Source organism: Ips typographus, linkage group LG11 (assembly GCF_016097725.1).
Source record: "Ips typographus isolate SLU linkage group LG11, UJ_Ityp_2.0, whole genome shotgun sequence".
Lineage (NCBI taxonomy): Eukaryota > Metazoa > Arthropoda > Insecta > Coleoptera > Curculionidae > Ips > Ips typographus.
Window position 1 is genome coordinate 3,182,065 of NC_138432.1, and position 24,712 is coordinate 3,206,776.

Below are 24,712 nucleotides of genomic sequence, written 5' to 3' on the forward strand. Positions count from 1 at the left end.
GTAAGTAATTAACTAACATACTGTACAACTTTCAGCCTCGGAAGATGGATGTCTGAATACACCCGAAACATGTTAGGCAGATAACAACTTATTAATATATATTTGTGGAGATCGACTCTGAGTTTTGCTTTCACTTATACTCACTACTCCACTGTGTGCATATGGACTACGACTTTTCGATAAAAACTATTCAACAACAGCTTTGGTGGCATAACCCAACACCAACCAAATCAATTTTAATACGTCGATGGAAAATCAGTTTCATTGGCTAAATATTAACGTACAAAAGTATTAGAAAGTATAGGAAACAAGCAAGTCATTCAAGAGAAAGCAAAGAGTGTCAAAATGGTTGAGTTGGATAACTGGTTCCATTTTGAAGACTTCTAGCGGCCAAACTCTAAAACTTTTTATATGTCGATGAAAAGCTTGTTTTATTAGCTATCAATTGACGTATAAAAGTTCAAGACAAGTGTAGGAAATAAGCAAGTTATTCAATGGTAAAACAAATGGTGTCAAAATGGTTGAGCTTGCTAATAGTTTTTTAGGTGATAAAAATTGTTTGTTGGGAAATTAAAAATCTTTAATAGAAATACAAAAAAAATTGTATATTTACTAGGATCATGATTGAAAAACTGATTTTCACACAAATAATGCTGTTTTAGTGCCGTTTCTGTTTTGGCACAAACTGTTGCAAATCTGACGTCATTCCCATTTTGTTTAACTTACGGTAGGTGTACAAGTATTTTTTATGATGTTATGTTTTTACAGGGGTGTCACGTTTAATAAACCTCCCTGACGATGGTGGATCAGAATGTATTGTGGTGGATCAAGTAAGTTAGTAGTAGTTAACCCTTTCTTGGTAAACATACAAATCTAGTTAGCTTAAAAAAAGAACTTCAGTGCCTTCTGTTACTTTTGGCCTTGTAACACTCTGAGGAGCAAAAATACCTTAACACAATCTTATAAAGAATGAAATTTATTACAACTTTCCGTACTTACAGTTTTATTATAGCTCCTCAAATAACGAAGATCAGTGGAAAATTCTAAACTAGTTTGAGTAGCACTTTGGTGCATTCTCTTAATATCCGTCCTAATAACTTCTGGATGAGACCTGTAACAGCAAAAATACCTTAATACGATCTTTAGAGGTTACATTTTTTCAAATGTCATGAACACTAATGATTCAATTTTTCATTATTTCTAGTCATTCTAGTCCATTTTCTAAGTCAAAACATTGAAAAATGGTAAAATTTAATGAAAACTGATCTACTTGAGCATTTGCAGTTATTCTAGTAATTTTTGAAAGTCAAAACGTTGAAAAAAGTAAAAAATCATAAAAACTGATTTACTGGAGCATTCATTCCAGTCGGTTTTAAACGTAAAAACATGGAAAACTAGTCAGAATTTATAAAATTGACTAACTAGAGCAGTTGCAGTCATTCTAGTCAATTTTCAAGGTCAAAACGTTGAAAACCAGTAAAATTTTATTAAATGACTTACTGGAACATTTGCGGTCATTCCAGTCAACTTTCATTGTCAAAATGTTGAAAACCAGTCAAATTTCATGAAAATTAACTTACTGGAGCAGTTGCAGACATTACAGTCTATTTTCAAGGTCGAAAGTTTGAAAAGCAGTCAAATTTTATAAAAATTTACCTACGAAGTATGCAGTTGCAGTAACTAAGCAATTTTCAAGCTTAAATCGTTGAAAAAGTAGTCAATATTCATGAACCTTGACTTACTGGAGCAGTTACAGTAATTCTAGTAACTTTTCAAAGTCAAAACGTCGAAAAAAAGTCAAAAATCATAAAATTGACTTACTAGGGCAGTTGCAGTCATTCTAGTCATTTTCAAGGTTAAAACGTTGAAAACCAGTCAAATTTCATGAAAATTTACCAACTGAAGCAGTAGCGTCATTCCAGTGAACTTTCAAGATCAAAATGTTGATGACCACTACAATTTTATGAAAATTGGCTTACTGGAGCAGTTGCAGTCATTCTAGTCAATTTTAAAGGTCAAAATATTGAAAATCAGTCAAATTTTATAAAAATTTATTTACTGGAGCAGTTGCAGTAATTCCAGGCAATTTTCAAAGTCAAAACCTTGAAAGCCTGTAAAATTTCTCAAAAATTGACTTACCGCATAACACGTATTTGCTGTCATTTTATCCAATTTTTAACTGCGGGCGATCCTGGTTGGCGACAATCCGTTAGAGGTGAGTGCGCACGGTTTGGCAACGCTGCCAAAAATCGCAGTTTGACAATAAAAAAATTGTCAAAATCTGTAATTCCGTCTGTCAAAAGTGTCATACTGATGTTAAACCTGCCAAAAGTCGGAATTCCAGTAAAAGAAAATGAATAAGAACGCAAAAACGTGTCAAATTTAAAGAAATAAAATTTGATGTCTTGACTAAAAGCTGGACTGGCGAATTTAGCTTTGCAATTGTAATTTTTAACATTTTACCAAAAATAACGGTATTAAAAATACTGTCGGTGTGTTTTACATAAGGAAAACTCCATTAAGAATAGAACATAAGTTGCAAATTGTAAATAAATACCAAACTGTTCGGGGCTACTTATTTATGTCACAGATAAGAATATCACCCACTATATTCGTTCTTTACACTGTATACAGGTGATCCAATACCAATCCAAATCCAATACCGTCGACAAAATGTATTGGATTTTGGCAACAGCGTACTGAAAATATGGCCTACTTGGTATTTTTTTCGTTTTCTGTCTTTGTCCCACGCATGCAATTATCTACGTTTCTCTGTCAGTTACACGGTTTTCCTATCGTCGGTTTTGGATTTACCACACCTGTATATTGCTAACCTAAACAGAATCGGCAGAAATGAGGTCCAGGTACGAATATAAAAGGAGCACCCGAACACACCTAAGATTACTAAAGGTCTCCGGGTCGGACAGCTCGCAGCTTACAACTTGAAGTTGAAGACACTTGCTACTAGCTGCCTTCTCCGGAGCCCCAGGCTGATAAGAAAGGGCTTCTTCGTATAGCTTGTAGAGGCCATTGAACTCTTAGCCCTGTCAGTTCAAACTAGCCCTTTGAGCGCGTCCAATAAGCACCCAGTGCATTGTAGCCGCAGGTTTCACTTACAGACAAAACCGAAGGGCTAACACAACTGTGGTCTATCTTCCACTCCAACCAAACTTTTTTTCTACACGTGACAATATTTATTATGTCCACCAAGGCACGCCAGAGTGTCCACCCATTTTTTAACCGTTTTGGAGCGTATTTCAACAGATTTCAGTGCATTTAGTGCAGCTTGGCTGACTGTGATGATTCGGATCCTCTTATTGTGATAAGATCTCCTTATCATTTCTTGTGTTCAGGCACTTATTGCTGTTATTTCAGCCTGGAATACGGTTGCCATGCTACCTACTTTAGAACAATATTATTTCCTTCTGCTGATGCATGTCATACCGCACCTGTACTTTTGTTCATCTTGGAACCATCTGTATTCTATCTACTCATCATGTCGCTTAGATCGGGAGATCATCCAATAAGGTTTATCTTCATAATCTAACATAATTTGTACTTAGACAAAACAGTAAACTTGCTGGAGCGAGTGTCCTTGCTCTGAGCTCTGGGACATGCTAATGTTTTCCAGGCAGAAATATTGCAATTTTGTCCTGTGGGCTCGAACTGTTGTCCAGTCTCCAAATTGGATGAAATATCAATATCTGCTCAGACAGCAGGGCAGCCATCCAAGGACTCAGCTCTGAGAAAGTCAGCTCATGGTTAGTGCTGGAATGTAAAACAATCCTCTATACCCTCCCGTTTGAAAATAGCATCCGCCTCATCGGGATCCCAGAATATTTTGATGTTCCGGACAATAAGAAGGCCGACCGATTGGAAGCACAAGGGACGCCCATAGGCCCCGAATCATTTGTTGGGATTGCAAAAAGCGTGGCTACTTGCTCAATAGGTGCCTTGCCCAGGCAATTGTTTTACTTCCGCTGTGTTGCCGCCCCGGGCATGAGACAGGCCAAAGGACTCATAACAGCCCCACACGCTCTGAAAACAAAACAGCTAGACTCAACAGAAGCAACCTAAGAACGGCTTATTGACCGGTCATTGTCACCTGAGACGACACCAGTCCCTGATGGGTATTGCTGAGGATCCCGAGTGTAGGAGATGCTTGCATGATGCAGTGCTGTTGCCCAAAGATATAAGGGACTTATGCTCCAGCAGGTTGGTGGTCTTTATAAAGGACAATAGGCTGCTGTAGCGCGCATACCCGCGGGACGTGACGGGCCGATTTAAGAGGTTATACGTTATAAAGGGCAGAAAATTCCAAAGTAAAATTTTAACATATTGCCCGTAGGCTCCATAATTAAGACTGATTTATTTTTGTGTATTCGCTTATTGCAGGACGCGAAAGTTAACAGTTTAAACTGAATCCATCCTAGCCAGGACAAACGGAAGCGACAAATCGGTATCGCTTGCCGCTCGTATCGATGTAAAGGCCTTACTGTGTTATTCACATTTAGTGTAGCAGGAACTTATACACCAGTATTTATTATATTGGTTTGGTTTCTTGTTTCTCAATGAACATATTATCCGAACCGAAATAATTTATGAATATGTGGAAAACACCTTTTATTGCCATCTGAAAAAATCAGCCGTAAAGTTTTCAGTAATACTCATGGTCGATGGCCACAAAGCATATAAAATATACTGATCGAAAACTAGGTGACATTTGTACAAACCTGGAAATAACTCTAGCCAGCCGATGTCTCAATGTTTAAGCCTTTGAAAGATGGTTGCAGGAAAGGCGTAATAGAATGACTTAGAAATAATCCATCTCAGGAATTAACAAAAAAGAAGTTTCCAGCGTTACTGAAATTAGTGATTTCAAAATAGGTTCGCCCAAAACTAATTATAAATAGTTTCAAAGCATGGATATAATCTATATCCGTGGAATTCAAGCTCTATGGACTTTAGCACTTTTTTGTTTCATTTCGTTTAATCGTTAAAGTACAAGTTTCACTTTACTCGTTGCAATTAAAAAAAAATTATAATTAACAAAAAAAAAAAAGTTTTAATAGCTATAAAGGAAAAATATGCTTTAAACGGCCAATAACTGTATCGTTCACCCTACAAAACCGTTTTTCCACGTTAATCTTCTATGTCCAGAGTGGTCTTGGACACTTGGTATAATACATTATAGCTTAATCGCTATATTTTCAATACAAGTTATGCGTGACTTTACAAATACAAATTTGACTGATATGCAAATTGGTATTTTAGTCGTAAAAAAGTGACCTACATCGAATACCAAAGAAATTTAAATAAATCAATTCCGCTATCGTAAAGCTACTCATAAAAACACAGCCATAAAATATACAATTTTTCCATTCGCACCATACAAGCCTGCTATTTGACTTCTAAGATCGTTGACTAAATCGTTAAAAAAAGCGCATCTTTTGGTGTTTTCTGTACGTATAACTAATATCCCCAAAAATAAAAAACAAAATTAAAATGTGTCTAATTTTCTTCTTTAGTGATGAACTTATTCACACGCTGCTACACGTACTTGTTGATTAGAGAATGATTAAAAGGACAAAATTTGTGAAAAAAATTAAGAACAATTTTCAGATCCACCTTTCCAAGGTGTTTAAAAAAGGTGTTCATCCAATGCGTTCTCTCTCTGTTGTCTCTTAATAACGTCTCTTCAGAGACATTAACAAAAACCAAGAACTAGATAGAATCCCAAATAGAACCATCAGACACAACACAGGAGTAAGAGATGCTGTCGAGACCATTCTGCGAAGGAAGTGGAACTAGGCGGGTCATGTGGCCAGAGTAACCGATGGACGATGGACAAAAAAAAATACAATGTAGACCAAGAGTAGAAGCGTACAGAACCAGAGGACGCCCACCAGCCCGATGGAGTTACCACACAGGAGACTCGCTGGAAACTTTATGCTGATGGCACAGGACCGGAGGGAATTGCAAAGCATGAAAGAGGTTTTTGTTGAGCAGTGGACGATATAGGCTGATGATGATGATGAGGAGGAATTCAATTAAAATTAATTAAACTAAAAATTAAATGATAATTAAAAAATAGGAAGGTCGAATAAGTCTATGGTTCCAATAAGCAAAATTAAAAAAATAAATAAAGACTACCAATTCAGATGGCTAATGGATTTATTCGGCAAGTGAAAAAGAAAAGTGTGACTGGTGTTAGTGGGAGTTAAAAGGTGGATAAAATCTTGCCTGATAACTCCTTTACAGCTGTGACTAGTACGAGTCCAGAAGTACATCAATCTGGTAAACTACAGACGGAGTCTAGAGATGAAAGTCTACAGGCCAATCACTCTCCCTGCTGGAGTACAGAGGTTACATGTGTTTCAGCCTTCTCGTAAGAGTATAGAATACAAGATGTTTCAGCCCTTTTCTATTACTTTTTAGAAAGCAAACAAAAGAATAAGACCCTCTTCATCGGTCACTAATCTCTCAGTAGGCCTCTACCTCAACGAATACATTTCCATATGATTGACATCGGGATCAACACTTAACCCAAAAAAAAACTTACCCTAGTTGCAACTTAAAAGCATAGAACACTAGAAATAGCGACTATAACGAGCAGTAGATTATGCGCAAACACTCAAAAATCCTCACACACTGAGTTCTGAGTCACACACAACGAAGAGTGATGTGAGCGGCTTCCAACCACAGCCAAAGGTGTGCAGAAGTTCAATGAGAGTCAAAATGGCTTCCTCGAGTTTAAATAGTCCGGAGAAAACCGGAAGTGGTGGGGGCTATCGAAGTATACCGAATCTTCCAGAGCACGATTTCATCGACAAAATAGCAAAAAAAAAAACAGGAAATAGAAGCAAAAATCTGAAAATCAAAGACGAAAGAGATAGGTGATCTTTCTTCTCTTCATTTCCTTTAACACCTACAACTCTTTATTCATTCTAGTAGAAACTTTTTCAGTTTCGCGGTACTGCTAGAGTGCGGGAAAGGCGTTATGGTACTAAAGGATCTTTACGATCTCAGGAAACCTTTTTGACAAAAATAGAAAGTGGTAACTAGGAATTACTTTTCTACGCCCCAAAAACTTAATCAACATCCGCCAAAATAATTAAACAACTTTAAACGTTTGCAGTTTGGTGATACTGATAGGTCAAAAGTGGTTCTATTGTTCCAGGACATTCTTAGGACCACAAGAAATCTCCCTGACGAAAAGTGGTTTTATTGATGACTCATTTTCTGCACCGTTCAATATTATAATCAAACATTTTGGAAATAATTAAATCGAATTTTTAACTGCAATGCAACCAAAAGGGTATTTATTATTAGATAATGGTTGTGCATCAACCAGAAGAAGTGTGTTACAAATAATACGTAGTGTGTATAATACGATGTTCATTTTGATCTCATCATTTTGCATTTCCTGTATTAACAGAAGACTGACTGGCCTATTGCTAGACCAGTAGATGATCTGGAAACCGTCACTATCGAACTTTACCTTAGAAACCGACTTTTCAACGACAAACTATTGGGAAGTTATCGCATGAGCTTACAGAAAGTCGTAGAGGATAGCGTTATCAACGTGACTGATAACCTGGTGGACACCAACAACAAAACCCTAGAGGTGGTTTTAGTTTTTTAATTATCTGACAACTGGCAACACTGTTTAATTACAAAATAGATTGGGATAGAGTTCACTGTCTACTACGCCGCTCCGGACACGTCGTCGTTAAGATCAATGAGTGTCGGCACAGCCACCGATCGACTGTTTGAAGACGAGGAACGCATGCTTATTGACATAGAGAGCAACATTGCCAACATAGAACGAAACATTCTCAACGAGCAGGCGGCAACGCCGCACCGTCAAGGATTCAGAAAGTCGTTGATGCGCGGCATGTCACTGGGAACCCCGGAAAAGTGTTGCGTTGACCGAAAACGATCAACATTGAAAAGTGTTCGAGTAAGTCGTTGATTCGCTCTGATTCTTGCTTAAATCTGATTGTTACAGAGTTTAATTCGTTTTGGAAAACAACGACCGTCAAAGGACAGCGATACTGACGATGAAGCCTTTATTGCTCAAAGTGTTGATTCTAGAAGAAGTTCCTTAAACTCGAACGTGGAGAGTTGGGCTGGTAGCGATCAGTCAATTGACTCAAACTGTCAAACGTCAATTTTAGATGACAGACAGTTGCTCAAGTGAGTATTTAGTTCTAGTGTCCGGTTTATACGTCCAAATAAAATAATAATTTTAAGATAAAGTTGTTCCAATTCTACTTAACTTACAAGATATGCAGTGTGACTCATGTAATATGAGCGGAAAAAGGTGATATGTGATTTTTAGTACCTTCAGTTCATCAGTGGTTCAACGTAACTTGATTTAGCATCGTCTATACCATGAACCACATTTCCCACTATTTATTTTGGTTAGGTTTTTTTCTTTAATTTTATTTTATGTAATAGCTTAGTCAAATCAAATTCAAATATTTTTGTCTGCTTCTAAGCATTATCTTTAATGTTTTTGACGCCTCTGTCTTGAGCTAGTCTACCAAATATCGTCTTCTTGATGTTTGATTTTTCTTGAGCTGATTGTTTCTTCTGATCATCACCCTACATTTTCAGCAGTATGCTAGCTTTCATATTTCCAACTAATTTTCTGAAATATTTTTAAGAGAAGTGTAAAAGAATGTTTTGAAATGATTGAGCTGGCTTAAGTATTACTATTTATTCATCAAAATTCAGTCCGCCCTGACCCACGAGCGCACCCACCAATTATTAAGCTATCTTGAAATACTTTCTGTTACTCATGTGTCCCTGATAGAAAATCCAATTTTTACATGCTCGATACTTGTATTAGGAGAGCAAAAACGCAAGGAGAAAAAAGTTTTCTTACTTTGGACACCTGAGCGCATCCACCAATTGTCATACAACCTTAAATATAACTTTTTTACGACTTGTCGGTCTGCTGTACTTACCGTTCAGCTGAACTGGAAGTAACATACAGGATTAAATAAAATTTGTTAGAATATTTATAAAAAAAAAGTATAAAAAATAGTGTAAGCATCACGAACAGTAACTGATTTACTGATCTCAGACAAATTAGAGGTTTCGCTTTGCTCAGCCTCCAAACTTTGTCATCGATCAGTAAAGCTTACTTACTGTTCTTGATACTTAATATACTATTTCTTACTCCTGTGATACTGGTAATAAATCCACTTTATTCAGAAAATCGCGTATTCTATTTGAGAGCAGTAACGCAAGAAGTTAAAAATCTGGTTATACCTGATACTTAAGCGTTTCCATCAATTGTCAAGAAAAATTGAAACACCTTTTCTTACTTCTGTGACCATAAAAATAAATCCACTTTTTACTGAAATATGAGTATGTGTATTTTAGGACAGAAACGCAAGAAGTTAAAATTTCGTTACTTCAGATACTCGAGCGCATTCGCCACTTGTCAAAAAAACTTAAAATAGTTTTTCTTACTCCTGTGATCCTGGTAACAAAAAACCTGCTTGCTGGGAGATTAGATGGCAATCTATTTGGGGCCCAATCTTGTTCAGCGTTCATAGGGGGCAAACGAGGACCATAGCAGTGACAATAGGCGGAATTGTTTGCATCTTTGCGTGGTTTTCCTGGTTTGCAGACGGCTATTACCTTAGCTTTTAACCACAGCTTTGGTACTGTGATTTTGGTTCAGCACTAGTTGTTCAGTTGAAGAAGCCAGTTCAGAGCCAGTGGACCTAAGTTTATCGGGAACTCATTCAGTATGTCATCCGGGCCTGAAGCCTTTTTGGTTTTCAGGGACGTCGTTCCAGTTCTCAGTTCTGCAGTGGTAAAGAAGGCGATATTAGTTATCCCAGGTGGTTGTCCAACCCTGAAAGTGAAGTGACCTGTTCGCCTTTTGATCTGCACTTACCACTTACCACACCAGTAGTTGATGCGCGATTTTGTTTGTTGATTCATACATTGAAAGATGTTTGGCCACCTGATAGCTTTTTGATAAGGCTCCAGGCATTCCTGCTGCTGTGTTTCATATCTAGGCTGTTTATCGCGTCTTCTGGGAAAAAGTAATTTCCGCTGAAGTGCTCTAGATACTCATCATATGGCCTTTGTTTTTGTTAGAGAAACCAGGTACATTAAATACTGGAGCAGCGGGGAATACTGCGTCTAGCTGTTTTTTTAATTGTAGATATGAATTTTTTATAGTACTCTGAGTACGGTGGGAGAGCTTTCCTCCGCCTCTTCTACAAATTTGTTCCAGTTGACCTTTCTGAGGTTGAACCGACTTTTAAATGGGACCTTCTACGGCACTGTCAGTATTAATGGCTGGTGTTAGGAATGCGGAATATGGTCAATAAATGTCTTGCCGCATTTTTCAGCTAGAGACCTACTTACGAAGATAAGGTACGGGTAATAACTTCTCATCCATCTGCCACTATTGAAAAAAGCGGGCTGTTGCTGGTCATGGATGAGAGTCATGCTGCTATCATCATATCTCCAAGAGTCCTCCATTCTCTGTCGTCTGGGGTTAATAAAGACACCAATTAGCACGTTAAAATGTATGGGGAATGAAAATCTCTCATACAGGATCATTCACGGAAACCGGATGTTTTTGAAGTGGGCTGTATTCGAGCGTTCGTGGTGAGAAGGTCACGTGGCTGGTGTCTATCGTTTCATTTGTTCATAGCAATTTCATTTTAGTCGTTGAGATCATTAGGTTTTTTTTTCTACTTTATTGATATCTTCCTCAGAATTCATCATTCAATGGCTGGTAAAGCTGTTCCAAATAACTGATGTAACAAAAAAAAAATTGAAAATGGTGAGGTTTTGTTTTTTGTTTATCAATCCCAATCCTCTGATCGGTCTCGCCGTATTACGGCTCATCAGAGAGGGTATAGGGCTTGATAACCAAAGAACAGAACCTTCATTCCAGTATAGTCAACTGGATGCCAGAAATGATAGTTGTTGTGCAACATCTGGTGACATCTGTACTGAACTCTATGAGTTAGAAAGTACAGATGGCGTTCTCAAATCTAGGAACAGATGCCTAGTACTAGTAATCTGTACTTTCTAACTCATAGAGTTGAGTACAGATGGCAACAGATGTTGCACAACAACTAAAAAACAAATGTATTAGTAAAATTAACTGGTAAATTTGGAGGTGTAGACCAGGCCTAAGACTGTGAGACGTGACTTTTTCAGGCAAAAAGAACTCAAAAACAACCAAACAGTTGAAGATCCCGCCCTGAAAGCTCAAGACTTCCAAGTGTGCATTACAATCATTGAGGCACGCCAATTGGCTGGTCTCAACATGGACCCAGTGGTCGCCATCCAGGTTGGCGATCAGAAAAAATTCACCAGTGTTAAGGAAAGCACCAATTGTCCTTACTACAATGAGGTATTATAATGCCTATAATTTCAAAAGTCACCCTTAAAAAAACACTTTTCTGATTGCAAAGTACTTCGTCTTTGACTTTCACATGCCTCCAGTGATGCTATTCGACAAAATTATTCACCTTTCGGTAAGTGAAAGAACAATTTGATATTCAAATTTCAAATTTAGCTTATGTTCTGTGTTTTAGGTGCTACAGTCTCGCAATTTTTTGAGGGGCAACAAAATGCTAGGAAATTTCAAGTTGGACGTGGCAACAGTGTGGGCGCAACCAGGTAAGCTTTACTTCTGTCTGAGACCAATATCAGAGTAAATGGTTGTTACGTCATCAATTAAGTGTTTGAACTGTCACAACAACATTTTATTTTATTCTCTGATAATCAAATTAAAGGCGAATAGGAGAGATCAACTGAAAGTGTGTTTTACATAAGGAAATCTCGTAACTTGTATAAGACCGGAGCAAAAACGTGACGTGAATCAAGATTCAACCCGGCATTGAAACATTTTGTGTGTAACTACTATTTATCCTATCGAGTTAATTTTTGGAATAGTTAGAGCAACATGTGTTCACTTTTTGCTACCAACTTACTTTGAAGAGTGTTTTCGTTTTTAGGCTATGCAAATAAATAACTATTAGAAAAACGTCATTTATCAAAAAAATTCCAAACCTGTAGATTTAGATCTAGAGGAAATTTTAAATGGGACAAAATGTACTTCACTTTTAGTTTCTACTGCTAGTATTGATTTTTCCGTAAGACGTACAAGACCGGTGCTATAACGCCCCAAACCTTGCATACTAAAAAACGCAACATTTTCAACCTTTATAAAAATCGACCGCTCGACTCTTGTTAGTCCACCTGCAAACTGGCTTTTTTGGCCACATTCTGAAGTTGTAGCAAGAAAGTTTCCTTTATGAAATTTGAAGCCCCGTTATTCTCCTTTGACCTGGGGCAAAGCGGCAATTTGTAACTGGTATAGGAACGGAGAAAAGTAGCGCGATATAAACCGAGATTCAAAACGGGATAAAAATTTTACTACAGTGAGGACGTGTAGGTTGGAACAAACTCCCTTAAAATTAAGGGTTTGGTTTTTCGGAAATAATTTCAAATAGAATTACCTATTTTTAATTTTATTTTTGAATTGTGCATCGTACTCCAAGTAGGAAAAAAAAATCTAAGTAGTTGCCGGGAAATTTCCAAATTAAAACATCACTAATTAATACCGTTTATTAAATAGAACCAATTTATTTAAAGAAAGCATAAAACAAATCAAATCAAGTGTTCAAATTGCAAACCATTAACTTCCTGACAGTTCGCAAGTCGATTTTGGAATTCTTGTAACACTTTACTTAGCGTTTGTGGCTGTATTTGTTGTGTTTCGGCTATAATCCTATTTTTCAATTCTTCAATATTTGTCGGGTATATTAAAGTAGACTTTAGATTTCGGATAACCCCATAGATAAAAATCTAATGGGGGTAGATCTGGAGACCTAGCGGGCGATTCGATGAAACCTCTTCTTCCGATCCATCTATTTGCGAAAATATTTTGATGGTAGTCTCGTACTATTCGCGAATAGTGTGGTGGCGCTCCATCCTGCTGGAACCATAACGAATCTGCTGGTGTATTTGGGTTTTCACCATTCGGATAAAGTGCAATTAAACTGGGTATTATGTAATTTTGTAGCTGGTCTAATATAGAGTTAAGTGTTCCCTCAATAAAAAAAAGGACCCACAATTGAAGTACACACAATTGCGGCACATACGTTTAGTTTCTGTGGGCATTGCGTACGACTTTCCATACTTCAGTGTGGGTTTTCGGGGGTCCAATATCGACAAGACAATTTAGTCTATTTACTGAACCATTCAAAAAAAATGTTGTCTCGTCAGAAAAAACTATCTCGTTCAAAAAATGCGGGTTGGCCTTCCATCTCGCCATCAATATGGCGCAAACTTCTAATCTACTTTCGAAATCTTGTTCAATAAGTTCTTGAACTAAATGTTCCTTTCTATGGGTGCCATTTGTTATGTAAATATTTTAGAACAGAAGATTTGCTTACTGAATGTTCTGCAGCTACTTGTCGAGTTGGTTTATGTGGATTTTCTTGTAAATCGAGCAAAACATCCAATTGTGGTAAAAACTGTGAGGTTTTGTTTTTTGTTTATCAATCCCATTCCTCTGACCGGTTTCGCCGTATTACGGCTCATCAGAGAGGCTATAGGGCTTGATAACCAAAGAAAAAACTTCATTCCAGTATAGTCAACTGGATGCCAGAAATGATAGTGGTTGTGCAACATCTGGTGACATCTTTACTCAACTCTATAAGTTAGAAAGTACAGATGGCGTTCTCAAATCTGGGAACAGCCCCATTAATGCCGCATCATTCGATAAACACCGATCTGATTGGTTAAAAATGGTAAAGTTTTGTTTTTTGTTTATCAATCCCAATCCTCTGACCGGTTTCTGAATCAAATGAGTTTGTTCCAACCTACGCGTTCTCACTGTATACTAAATATACTTTTACTATGTAACAGATTTCTGGCTTAAATTCACAGACCACCAGTTCTATCACAAGTGGGCCCTACTGAGTGATCCTGACGACATTGCCGGAGGCCCCAAGGGCTACCTAAAGTGCGATATTAGCGTAATCGGTAAAGGCGACACAGTCAAAGTACCTTCAAAGAGCGAAAAGGATGACGATGATATTGAAGCGTAACGGAACTTGAAATCTGGTCACTTTTGTGTTTTATAACAACTTTTCTCAGGAATTTACTGTTGCCCGATGGAGTCCCAACGGACCGACAAACTGCTCATTTTATAGTGAAAATCTATCGGGCGGACGGATTGCCCAAAATGAACTCCTCTTTGATGGCCAGCGTTAAAAAAGCTTTTATTGGAGAGGTTCACGACCTGGTGGATCCTTACGTTCAAGTGTCATTTGCCGGATTGGTGGTAAGTTACTTAATGCACAGTGTGGCAAACGCTGAACGAGTTGTACAGGGTAAAACTAGCGTGAAGAAGGGCAGCTACGCCCCTGTATGGAACGAGCAGCTGATTTTTACGGAAATGTTTCCACCTTTGTGTCAGAGGATTAAAATTCAGCTGAGGGATGACGATCCTGTTAAACCTACAGTGATAGGTACCCACTTTATTGATCTTAAGACCATATCAAATGACGGAGAAAAAGGTGGTTTGAATTTAGTTTTTTGGTTGGAGATAATCGAATTGGTTTTGAAGGTTTTATGCCAACTTTTGGGCCCAACTACATTCACATGTACGGTTCGACCAGAGATTACAGTATTATAGACGAACACTCCAACCTGAACACTGGATTGGGGGAAGGTACGTTTGGTCAAACTGTTCGGGAGCCTTAATTATAGTCCAGTTTAGGGGTCTCCTATCGAGCTAGACTGCTGGTCTCCATCAGAACTGAAATAACCGACAACATTGACCTGTCGCCAGCGGCGGTGCACGCTGAACCTACCGCACCAATCAACGAAGATTCCTATGCGAAAAATGAAGAGTTTTTCCTGTTTGCCACTGTGTTTGATGCGTCCATGATAGACAAAAAACTGGGGGACAAACCTGTGTACTTTGAGATTAGTATCGGCAACGCTGGGAACGCCATAGACGGTCAGAACATGTCGGCCAATGAGCACAACGATTCGGACAGCGACGAACTAGGTAAAGTGGGTGTAGTGTTGCCAGAGCTATAATAGCATCTAAAAAAAAAATACTTAGAATTATTTAGTTTTAAAACCTGTAAGTAAACTCTGTAACGAATAGCAACGAAATTTCTTGGCACAAAAATTTATCCTACCAATTTTTGAGTCTTACAAGCCTATTTTTGGGGTTCGAGGGGCAAGTGCTATACCCTAAATGACACAACCACCGTTCTCTGATTAATAATTTATTTAGTTCCACTACATAAATAGTTTTCAACTGGGTACGATTCGATTCCTATGTCTTAAGTCTACTTAGCAATTCTGGCTTTAACGTAACTTTTGGACATGTTGAGTTAGGTTGAAGTAAATTTATTTTCGAAGAGAATTTTGAATAGTTTTCCAAACACTTCCGAATTTACCCCGAATCTTGCACTCTTACACAAAATAAAAAATAAAATAATAACTCATAAAAACTCCTGCAAAAATAGCTGTAATGACGGGGCACCTGTGTGTTGATTAGATGGCGTCCTCAAGTGGGGTTAAGTGTGGATCTGTGGGCCTATAATGCCGGCTGGAGCATAATGGACATGGACGGCCCTCAATTAAGACATTTCCCCATGCGTTCCAGAAGTGGAAGAGAGTGAACATATTAGGTGGAGGCGAAACGCAACAAGCACAGTCACATGGTCCGGATGGGTTTTTCTTTAGTAGTTGGAACTCTAGATGGATGATTTCAGTCCACAAACTTAACAAGGCCCGGGTTATCCCCAGGAGTTCCGTCACTCGGGGTTGATAAATGGTTCTTAATTTCCATAAGTGTTACAGAGCCAGCCGGTACAACATTAGCTGACTCCCTCTATTCCGTACAAATCTAACGTAATACAAAAATAGCATTAAGCACTCCATATGTTTTTCTATAAAAAAAATTGACAAATTAAATTTTTCCTAGGATGTCGTACTAGTTGAGAATCACGATGCAAATTAACGTGGACCTACAGGAACTAACACTGGAAGTCCCCCCTTTTTTTATTAGTGATCATATCTCAACCGCGACGGTGGCTGTATGTCTCTAGTTCTTGTTCGGCCTGCATTTACTGGGGTGGCTTCCCAATTTTACTGACTAGATCTAAGTCGGTTTAATACATGGAACTTTCATCGTCACTTATTTCAATAATAGTATCAGTATCAGTGTCTTCATCAATATCACTATTATCCTGTTGCACATTTCTGGTTCTTCTTTCATCTCCATATAGTAGAAACTCACCCACTTCATCCTGGAGCTTCTCATTGTCTAAAATTGGATCCTTGATTGAGTCTGGTTCATTTTTGTTCTCTTCTTCACAATCCCATGTGCTCAGTCGTCCAGAAAGCTCTTTTATTTTAAATGTAAACAGCCCTTTCCTTTCAAGTTTTCTTTTGCAACTTCATGGGAAATTTGCATTTCCTTTAACATTTCACTGGCTTAATTTTCGTCCAAGTCGTATCGTAGTACGTGATTATTAATCGTTAAATGAATTGGTAATTTCCTATCTCGACCAAACATAAAAAAGAATGGACTTTCTTTGGTAGCTTCATGAGGTTGATCCCTATAAGCCATCAACGCATAAGGAAGAATCTTATCCCTGTTTTCCATGAAATTACTAACGAAATGACTGATAGTAGTTTTCAACGTTTTATGAAAACGTTCCAAAATTCCATTGGTTGCTGGATGATAAAGAGTTGTACGTAGCTTTTGAATTCCAAGTTCTTTGCCGATGTTGGTAAAGAGGTGGCCTATAAATTGTTTTCCACAATCCGTCAATAGTTTCTTGGGAGCATGTCTAGTTATGATGTTTTCAACCAAGGCTCTCGCGACGGTTTCAGCTTTTATATCGGGGAGTGGTATGCACTCTGGATATTTAGTCAAAAAGTCAACGCAAGTGAGAATGTATCTGTTATCTTGGCGTGTTCGATTAAGAGGTCCTACTAGATCCAGCGATATTCTACCCCAAACGGGCGTTGGAATGGGTGTTCTTTGAAGTTCAGGAGGTCCTTTTGTTTTTTGGATTTGGCAGGACGGACAGAATTCGACAAATTTTTGAACATATTTTCGCATGTTTTTCCAATAAAAATCGCGTTCTAACATTTCCTTCGTCTTCTTTTGTCCTTTTGTGAGCTGCATACAGTGACGTAATAATAAATAAATAATAAATCGTCGATTATGTATTTTGGCGCAACGATTGGATCATTTCGTCGGTTTGAGTTACGTCGTTTTCGTAGAAGTCCATCCATTATTATATAGTCTGTATCCTCGTCCAACGTACTGTGATTTATTAAGCAGTTGAGTTCAGGATCCTCGGTCTGCAAGCGAATAAGATCCTCTTTATTCCAGTATACGTCATAAATAGGTGTTAGTTCATTTTCATGTAATACAACTGAAATCGGCTGCGGATCATCTGTTCTTAGTCTTGTAAGGCTATCTACATTTGCATTCATTTTACTGGTCTATATTGAACAGTAAAACTGTATTCCATTAGGAACATAGTCCATTTGGCCAGTTTAGAACTTCGATCCTTAATATTTAATAGATATTTCAGTGGCCGATGGTGCGCCATAATTGTAAAGTGAGTTCCTATCAGGTAGACCCGGTATTTCTTGTCCGCATAAACAATAGCGAGACATTCCTTTTCAAGTGTTGAATAACGCTGTTCAGCAGAATTTAGCGTACGGCTGGCGTAACATATAGGATGATCCATTCCGTCATATTTCTGCGTTAAAATTGCAGCGATTACAGTGGCACTTGCTTCAGTGTTTAAAATAAACTCTCGGCTCACGTTTGGATATTTTAATATCGAAAGGAAAATAAAAGCTTCGAAGGCGTTTTGATGCTCTGTTGTCCATAGTCAGTTAGCATTTTTCTTTGTCAGCTGAGCATTTAGTAGGCTTAAACTTTAAATTGCTCTCCCGAATTGTTTCGAAGATGTCATCCAAATATACTAGACATTCATTGTAAGAAAGTTTTGCAAATATATGGTTTATTAGACGACTCCAGCGTTTTTTAATCCCATAGCCATTCTAGTAAATTCGTAGTGGTGGACTTAAAGGTATCCAGATGCTCCCGGTGTCTGGATCTTTAACAGTTTATATCTTAACTTTTAATTTTGTTTGTAGTGTTTACATATTTTTATCTATTGCGTCTTTTATACAACTGATGTACCAAATGTCTTGTTAATTAAGGTGTCCGTGAAAGGATTCACTCATAAAACGTCCCACCTGTTACAATTCTACAACTAGTAACTTTGAAATGTTACCTCTGAGTGTTGCCAAATTTAATTTAAACTAATTGGTGGTGTAGAAACTGTGACGACAGACGTGGCTTTCTGGCAAAGCACCACTCAAGCAATCAAGCCGATGACGCACGATAAGTTGTACTACTTTCTGCCCTACTGGGACAACAAACCATGCATGCACATTAGATCGGTGTGGCCCGACTACAGGCGGAGAATGTACAATTCAAATATTATCGCCAAAATAGCAGATAAACTGGTTTGGGCAGTTGGGACTAGTTCAAACTGGTTGAAACAACAAGTACTTACAGGAAGACGGTTTGGATGAAGTTAACGCGGCATTGGACCGAGACGATCCGGACGTGGAGTTCAAGTTAAAACACGTTTTGGAGGATTTGGCTTTGGCCTGCGGCAAGTACGTCACGATGTCTAGGGCGTCCACTTCTGGGCCGGGATGCGGCAAAACCAAGTTAGATAAGGAGAGACTGAAGTTGTGCCAGAGAGAAATTGTAAGTCTATACATTAGTTTATTCCGACTTTTGTATAATTTTACAGAAGAGGCAAAAATCCTTTAGTTAACAAACTGAGATCATTGGAAGCCTAATTTTCCAAAAAGTTATAAAATTATATTACCTTAGCTTCTCAAACTTAAAATATTGTGCCAAAGAAAGTAAAATATCGATTTTATAGATCATTTTGGCGGATAGATCATTTAAGTTAATCTTCTGAACAGTCCAACAAAAGTTACATAGTAAAAAAAAAATGTGTTTCAAGCATTTCTTTTTATATTTTTTTTTAATCTTTGTTGACTGGACTATCCGATTCCAACAATATTTGATATTTTTAGGAGAACATCGGCAACGCTGCTAAAAACTTAAAAGCTTTGGTGACGAAAAGCTCGTTTAAGGAACGGGCCCGGACGACTCAAACTTACTTAGCCAAGCTGAAATTTCTAATTGAAGACGTATTAGCAAACCATAATTGTTAAAGGTTTGACGTTACGTTTGTGCAAATTTTAGCCACAACACTCCCTGCCTGACATTTTCTTTTGGATGATTTGCGGGGGAAAACGGAGAGCCTATCAGAGAATCCCAGCTAGGGATATAGTCTACTCTATTGTGGATGAAGAGAGGGGCAAAGATTGTGGAAGGGTTAAGACAACATTTTTAAAAGTAATTAATTTTTTTAGTTATTCACGGTTTGAAATGGTGATGCAGCTTCCAGGTAAACGCAACACCGGACCAAGTGGCTGGACAATTCCAGCCAAAGTGCAAGTATACGTGTGGCTGGGAATGTTAAAGCACAAAAAAAATTTCGTTCTGGGGATCCCCAGAGGTTACGAGGTGTCCCAGGAACTGAAAAACGTGGAACGACCTAAGGCATTACCTCCTTCCGTGATCCACTACGTGGAAAAACATGTAATAATGATCCTTATTACTGTAGAGTCGTTATTTTTCGAGATTGTTGCAGACGTTCCAACTTCGGGCCCATATTTACCAGGCCAGGTCCTTGATTGGCAGCGACGCTTCCGGTTTGTCAGATCCATTTGCTCGTGTCATCGCCGTGGAGTTCTGTAAAGCCACCCAGGTGATTGACGAGACTCTCAGTCCCACATGGGATGAACTACTAGTGTTTGATGAAATTTTGGTTTTTGGTACGCTTACACTGATAAAGAGGAACAGTTTTTAAGCAAATTTATCGATGTAGGTTCATCGGAGGAAATTAAACAAGCACCACCCTCTTTGGTGATAGAAATATTCGATCAGGATCAAGTGGGAAAGTCCGAATTTATTGGTAGGACAATGGCAAAGCCCCACGTCAAACTAAGGGATGATAAGTACGTGAAACCGGCTTTTCCTCCCCCTTTGGAGTGGTTTACTATCACCAGGGGCGTGGATCACGCTGGGGAATTATTGGCTGCCTTCGAGTTGTTGGAGATTTACGGAGGATCTGACAGTTCCTTACCAGCGTTGCCAAAACCCAAAGACATTCCTATTTTTAAGGTAATAAAGCTGTGTGTGGTTTTTTTCCCATGCGTTGCTCAACACTCTCTGGGTAGCACTACAACCCTTGGTGGGTCCAACATGACCTCCGTTCAGTCACATACCTGCATAGTCTGGAGGTCTTTTAAAATGTTGTCCTTTCGTCTGAGTCTCGGCTGCTCCAGCGATCTCTTTCTTGATAAATTTCCTTTGATCGTATCTCCTTTCCAAATCTGATTGAAACGCAGTTTCTCGACTTGGGTAAGAGTTACTTTAAAATTGACAACAGGAATGAATCCCCAAATTGGTCAAAACAAACTTTTAACTCGATTTTGTATAACAAATTACTAATTTGTCGTAAATGTGACCCTATACGGCCAATTTGCGGCAATTTTTGAATTTTCAGCTAGAAAATCGAGTCAAGAGTAATTTTATACTAAAAAATCCAATTGTAATGCCAATTTTTTAATCTCTCTCACCCAAGTGAGTTTAAAGCCAAGTTTCTCAAACTGGGTTAAAGATAACAGAAAACGGGCAATAAATTATTCTCCCTACATCAATCGAAAAACCACCTAATTAATTCAAAGTCGTAAAAGAGTGACCCTACGGCAGAAAGACTGTTACGGCCAATTTACGAAATTTTTTTAACTTTGAGCTAGAAAATCATGTAAAAAGTCATTTCTTACTAAATCAAGGACGAGGAATCTAATAAAACATCCATTTTTTTCTAGCTCTTATCCAACTTTGCACTAAAATGCAGAGTTATCTTAAGTGCTGTGTAACTCCGTTGGCAAAGTTGTGGGGGTAAAGTTTCAATCAACTTTTTTGTAGCTTCCTGAAACTGGTTCACAGCTTTACCGTCCATCCCCACTTAGGTCCATTGCAAATCTCTTTTTATCCCATAGTATCTTGATCAGTCGGTCGTCAAATGCTCTTTGGACATGCCCAGCTCACCTCGTTCTTGGTTTGACTGTATGCTGCTTTTGGTAGAGGTCCTGAATTTCTATATTTGTCTTAATGCGATATTGCTTCATGTTTCTATCCTTGACGAGGTCAAATATTCTTCTCCGAATCTTTATTTCGAACCGCTTTAGTAGAAGCTCGTGGTGTTTTGTAAGGGTACAAGTTACACAGGCATATCAGATGTTCGATTTGATTACAGCCTGGTACACCCCCAGCTTTGACTTTTTATGAAGGTTTGCATAGCAAAGAAACACCTACTGCCACTGTGTATTTATGCTTTAATCTCTTCGTTGCTGTAATTTTTAAAGCATATCCTGGCTCCAAGCTATTTAAATTGTCTGTTTATCCACTGACCTTTTCTAGGACACCGATCCAAGCCAAGTGACCGTGCTACTGCCAGTACCTAGAGAAATCAGACCAACATTAGCGCGGTATCGAATTGACGTGCTTTTTTGGGGTCTGAGAGACCTGAAACGGATCCACCTGTTAACAGTGGACAAACCGCGGGTGGATATCGAGTGTTCCGGACACATTTTGTATTCCAGCATCATCTCCAATATCCGGTGAAATTCAGGCTTAATAAAATTAAATCCTAACCTCAAATTTGGTGCGGTTACAGGAAAAATCCGAATTTTTCCACTCCCGTCAAGTTTCTAGAAGTCGATTTGCCCGAACAGGAGCTGTATCGACCACCGTTAACTATAAGAGTGGTGGACTGTCGCAGTTTTGGACGGTAGACTGCAAATGCTCTGTTTTTTCTTGGTTAATCCATGGTTGATTTCAGGTATACTCTAGTTGGAACCCACGTGATCAACTCAATCCACAGGTATATGTTTACTCCGTTGACCAGGAAAGAAAGAGAGGCCGAAGAACGGCGGAAAACTTCCTGGAACCAGTTCAAAACTTACGAAGACTCGGCAAACCACCAAGAAGTCATTCCCTCTCTGTTCGATCATGCCAAAAAAGAGAAAAGCCCTTTACTGCCCAAGGACTTGCCTAATAAATTCGGTAGTTTTAGTCGTTCACTGTAACATGCAGTTTTAATAGACGAATATTTTGACTAGGGTACGGAACTCAGAAGCTCAGCAAAAAAACCCGAACAGGTAGCAGAAAATGGAAAAATCATGATTTGGAGGAGGAGCAGGAGTACGAAGATGAGGAGCACAACAAAGACTGGTGGACTAAGTATTTTGCTTCGGTAGAACGCATGATACGGGAATCCAATGAAGGCAAAGCTGTACACTTGTAAGTAACAAACGTCACTTATAAGGTAGACAGCCAGTTTGTTTGTTTACAGGGTGACAATAAAAAAATGATCTCTAAAACTTCATAAAATTTTTAATTTTCAAACAAATTTATTAACAAAGAGCAATAAAAATTATTTTGACTACCACATACTCAGCCGATTTTGAAGTGGCGTCCTTGTTGCGTCTCGGCAGAGCACCATCAAACGCTTCGAAACATTTTCAGCGGCCTTATTCAACCCAACATGCCAATTCAAAGTTTTGTGGCGTGTAGCACAGGCTGTGGTCTGTTTTGCCTTGTGAGCCGTAGCTAACTCTTGTTAGAACGTCCAAGCCGTATTGCCTAAGTGCTGCTGGGTCCACGGAAGTACGACGGCCACGAGGATGTCACGTCGGTAGACGTCTTTGTTGATTTTGACTCCTTTTTAAAAAAAAACGAGGAGGGTCTTGCCGTTGGCGCAAATTTTGACCCAAACCATAACGGCCGAAGGAATTTGGTAATGTTTGACGATAAATGTGCCGGGGGCCTCCGCAAACCAGGTTCCCATCTGTGAAGTGGACGTAGTCCCACTGAAGGAAAGACAAAGAAGTCGTTTGCAGTACGCGCTTGTTGTTGGTGAGGAGGTGAACTTTTCGGAGCTTGTAGAGCTTAAGATGGAAATGGTTATTTGACAAATCGATTCCCGATTGATACCAGTCTCACGAGCTATTTTTCTCTGGAGACTCTCGGATTTTGCCTGATACGTTCTCGAACGATCTCCTGGTTCTTGACGATTCTGCCACTTCCTGAAAGGTGACCAGCATGGCTGAGAGCTTTTTTCAACTCATGTAGCGCCAAAATTTGTTATTTTTGATTTGACATCTTAATAAAGTTGCTTGGAAGTATTGAATAAAATTGAGACAGAACTTGTAACGCTGGTAACAGGGCCTTGACAGTCATCAGGTGCTGAATGGACGTCAAGAAGCTCGAAATGGCACCTGTCTTTTCAGGCAGTGTGAAGCAGCAAGGGTGACGCCGAGCACAGCTTGTTTAATTGCACCACATTAACTGGAAGCAGATTTGAACTAGAACTGTCTCTTGGCAGACTGATTGACGAAGATAGTTTGGTGAACATTATGCTTAAAGGAAAAAGAGAATGGAAACTGGTACACGACTTTGTGAAGCATATAATGAGTTTGAAAAGAAAAGTGGAGCAGCGAGACGAACGTCAACGTAGAACCTCAGAGAAATTGTAGTGGAACCACTAATATTTATAGTGATACATAGTATCTGTGATATTTTGTTCTTATCATGACAATAAATGCGGTTAGTCTTGTGATGCATCTGCGCGATGTTAGGATCAATATGTCAAGTCCGCGCAGGCGCACGATTGCTTAGTATCCTAAAAAAAAAATTGAAATGTACTTGACCCTAAATTTCAGGAAATCTTCGAGTGATCGTAGTAACATTATCTATAAAGAACATTAACTGTTGTGTATCATGTAAACTGTTTTAATTGCGTCTTCCAGACAAAATGATCAGACGAACACTATTCAACCTCCTCTGCAAGATGCGACGGACAAAAGTCCCATTTTCGACTATAACAAGCTGAAATTTGGGGGCAAATCCACGACCACAGCAGCTCGAATCGCGGCCCGACTAAGTCCTAAAAGTGCCAGGAGGAAAGTTACGTCCAAGCCAGTCTTGTTCAAGGTACATAAGCTGTTTAATTATTTATTTATCGTATGACTTAGTATATGTGCTAGACGCAAAAGAACAAAGATAAGCTCACTATACCAATGAGATGAGGGTGGTCACCTGCAGTGCTAAGGTTAATTTGCGTATATGGTCACATGATGGTGTGTTCCGTAGTTGAAAAGTTGTAGTGGAGACATGCCATCGATATTTTTGTCTATTCAGACTTAAAAATATTGTGAACAGACTATAGGTTAGAGCTTAGGTTCAGGTGCCACACTAATGGCGTCACGCGTTGTACATACATTTTGTAATTATCTATCAAATCAACATTTGTCTAGGTTTATCCCACCGAACTGGAAGCGCGTCCCGAATTTGACGAGTTTAAAGAATGGCTAAAAACGTTCGAACTGTACCGGGGCAAAAAAACGAGCGGGGACAACAATGATGAAAATCGCGTGGTAGGGCACTTCAAAGTAGGTATTCCAGATTTATCAGATATTCTCACTGAAACAAAATAAAATC

At 38.7% G+C, this 24,712-nt stretch overlaps 1 protein-coding gene across 1 annotated transcript in view; it reads left to right on the top strand.

The window, feature by feature from the left end:
- The window catches only part of LOC145735226 (otoferlin-like), a 42,325-nt gene that overhangs the window by 7,835 nt on the left and 9,778 nt on the right, over positions 1-24,712 (top strand). The window contains exons 2-26 of the mRNA XM_081989040.1: positions 769-830; positions 7,439-7,627; positions 7,685-7,963; positions 8,012-8,199; positions 11,206-11,401; positions 11,463-11,525; positions 11,586-11,670; positions 13,948-14,104; positions 14,158-14,344; positions 14,393-14,579; positions 14,630-14,734; positions 14,783-15,076; positions 18,392-18,582; positions 18,635-18,832; positions 19,171-19,287; positions 19,343-19,495; positions 19,541-19,741; positions 19,794-19,977; positions 20,031-20,326; positions 21,632-21,831; positions 21,888-22,001; positions 22,053-22,276; positions 22,333-22,513; positions 24,022-24,205; positions 24,529-24,663. Of these exons, the coding sequence (XP_081845166.1) occupies positions 769-830; positions 7,439-7,627; positions 7,685-7,963; positions 8,012-8,199; positions 11,206-11,401; positions 11,463-11,525; positions 11,586-11,670; positions 13,948-14,104; positions 14,158-14,344; positions 14,393-14,579; positions 14,630-14,734; positions 14,783-15,076; positions 18,392-18,582; positions 18,635-18,832; positions 19,171-19,287; positions 19,343-19,495; positions 19,541-19,741; positions 19,794-19,977; positions 20,031-20,326; positions 21,632-21,831; positions 21,888-22,001; positions 22,053-22,276; positions 22,333-22,513; positions 24,022-24,205; positions 24,529-24,663 (4,370 nt within the window). The remainder of the gene's footprint in view (positions 1-768; positions 831-7,438; positions 7,628-7,684; positions 7,964-8,011; positions 8,200-11,205; positions 11,402-11,462; positions 11,526-11,585; positions 11,671-13,947; positions 14,105-14,157; positions 14,345-14,392; positions 14,580-14,629; positions 14,735-14,782; positions 15,077-18,391; positions 18,583-18,634; positions 18,833-19,170; positions 19,288-19,342; positions 19,496-19,540; positions 19,742-19,793; positions 19,978-20,030; positions 20,327-21,631; positions 21,832-21,887; positions 22,002-22,052; positions 22,277-22,332; positions 22,514-24,021; positions 24,206-24,528; positions 24,664-24,712) is intronic.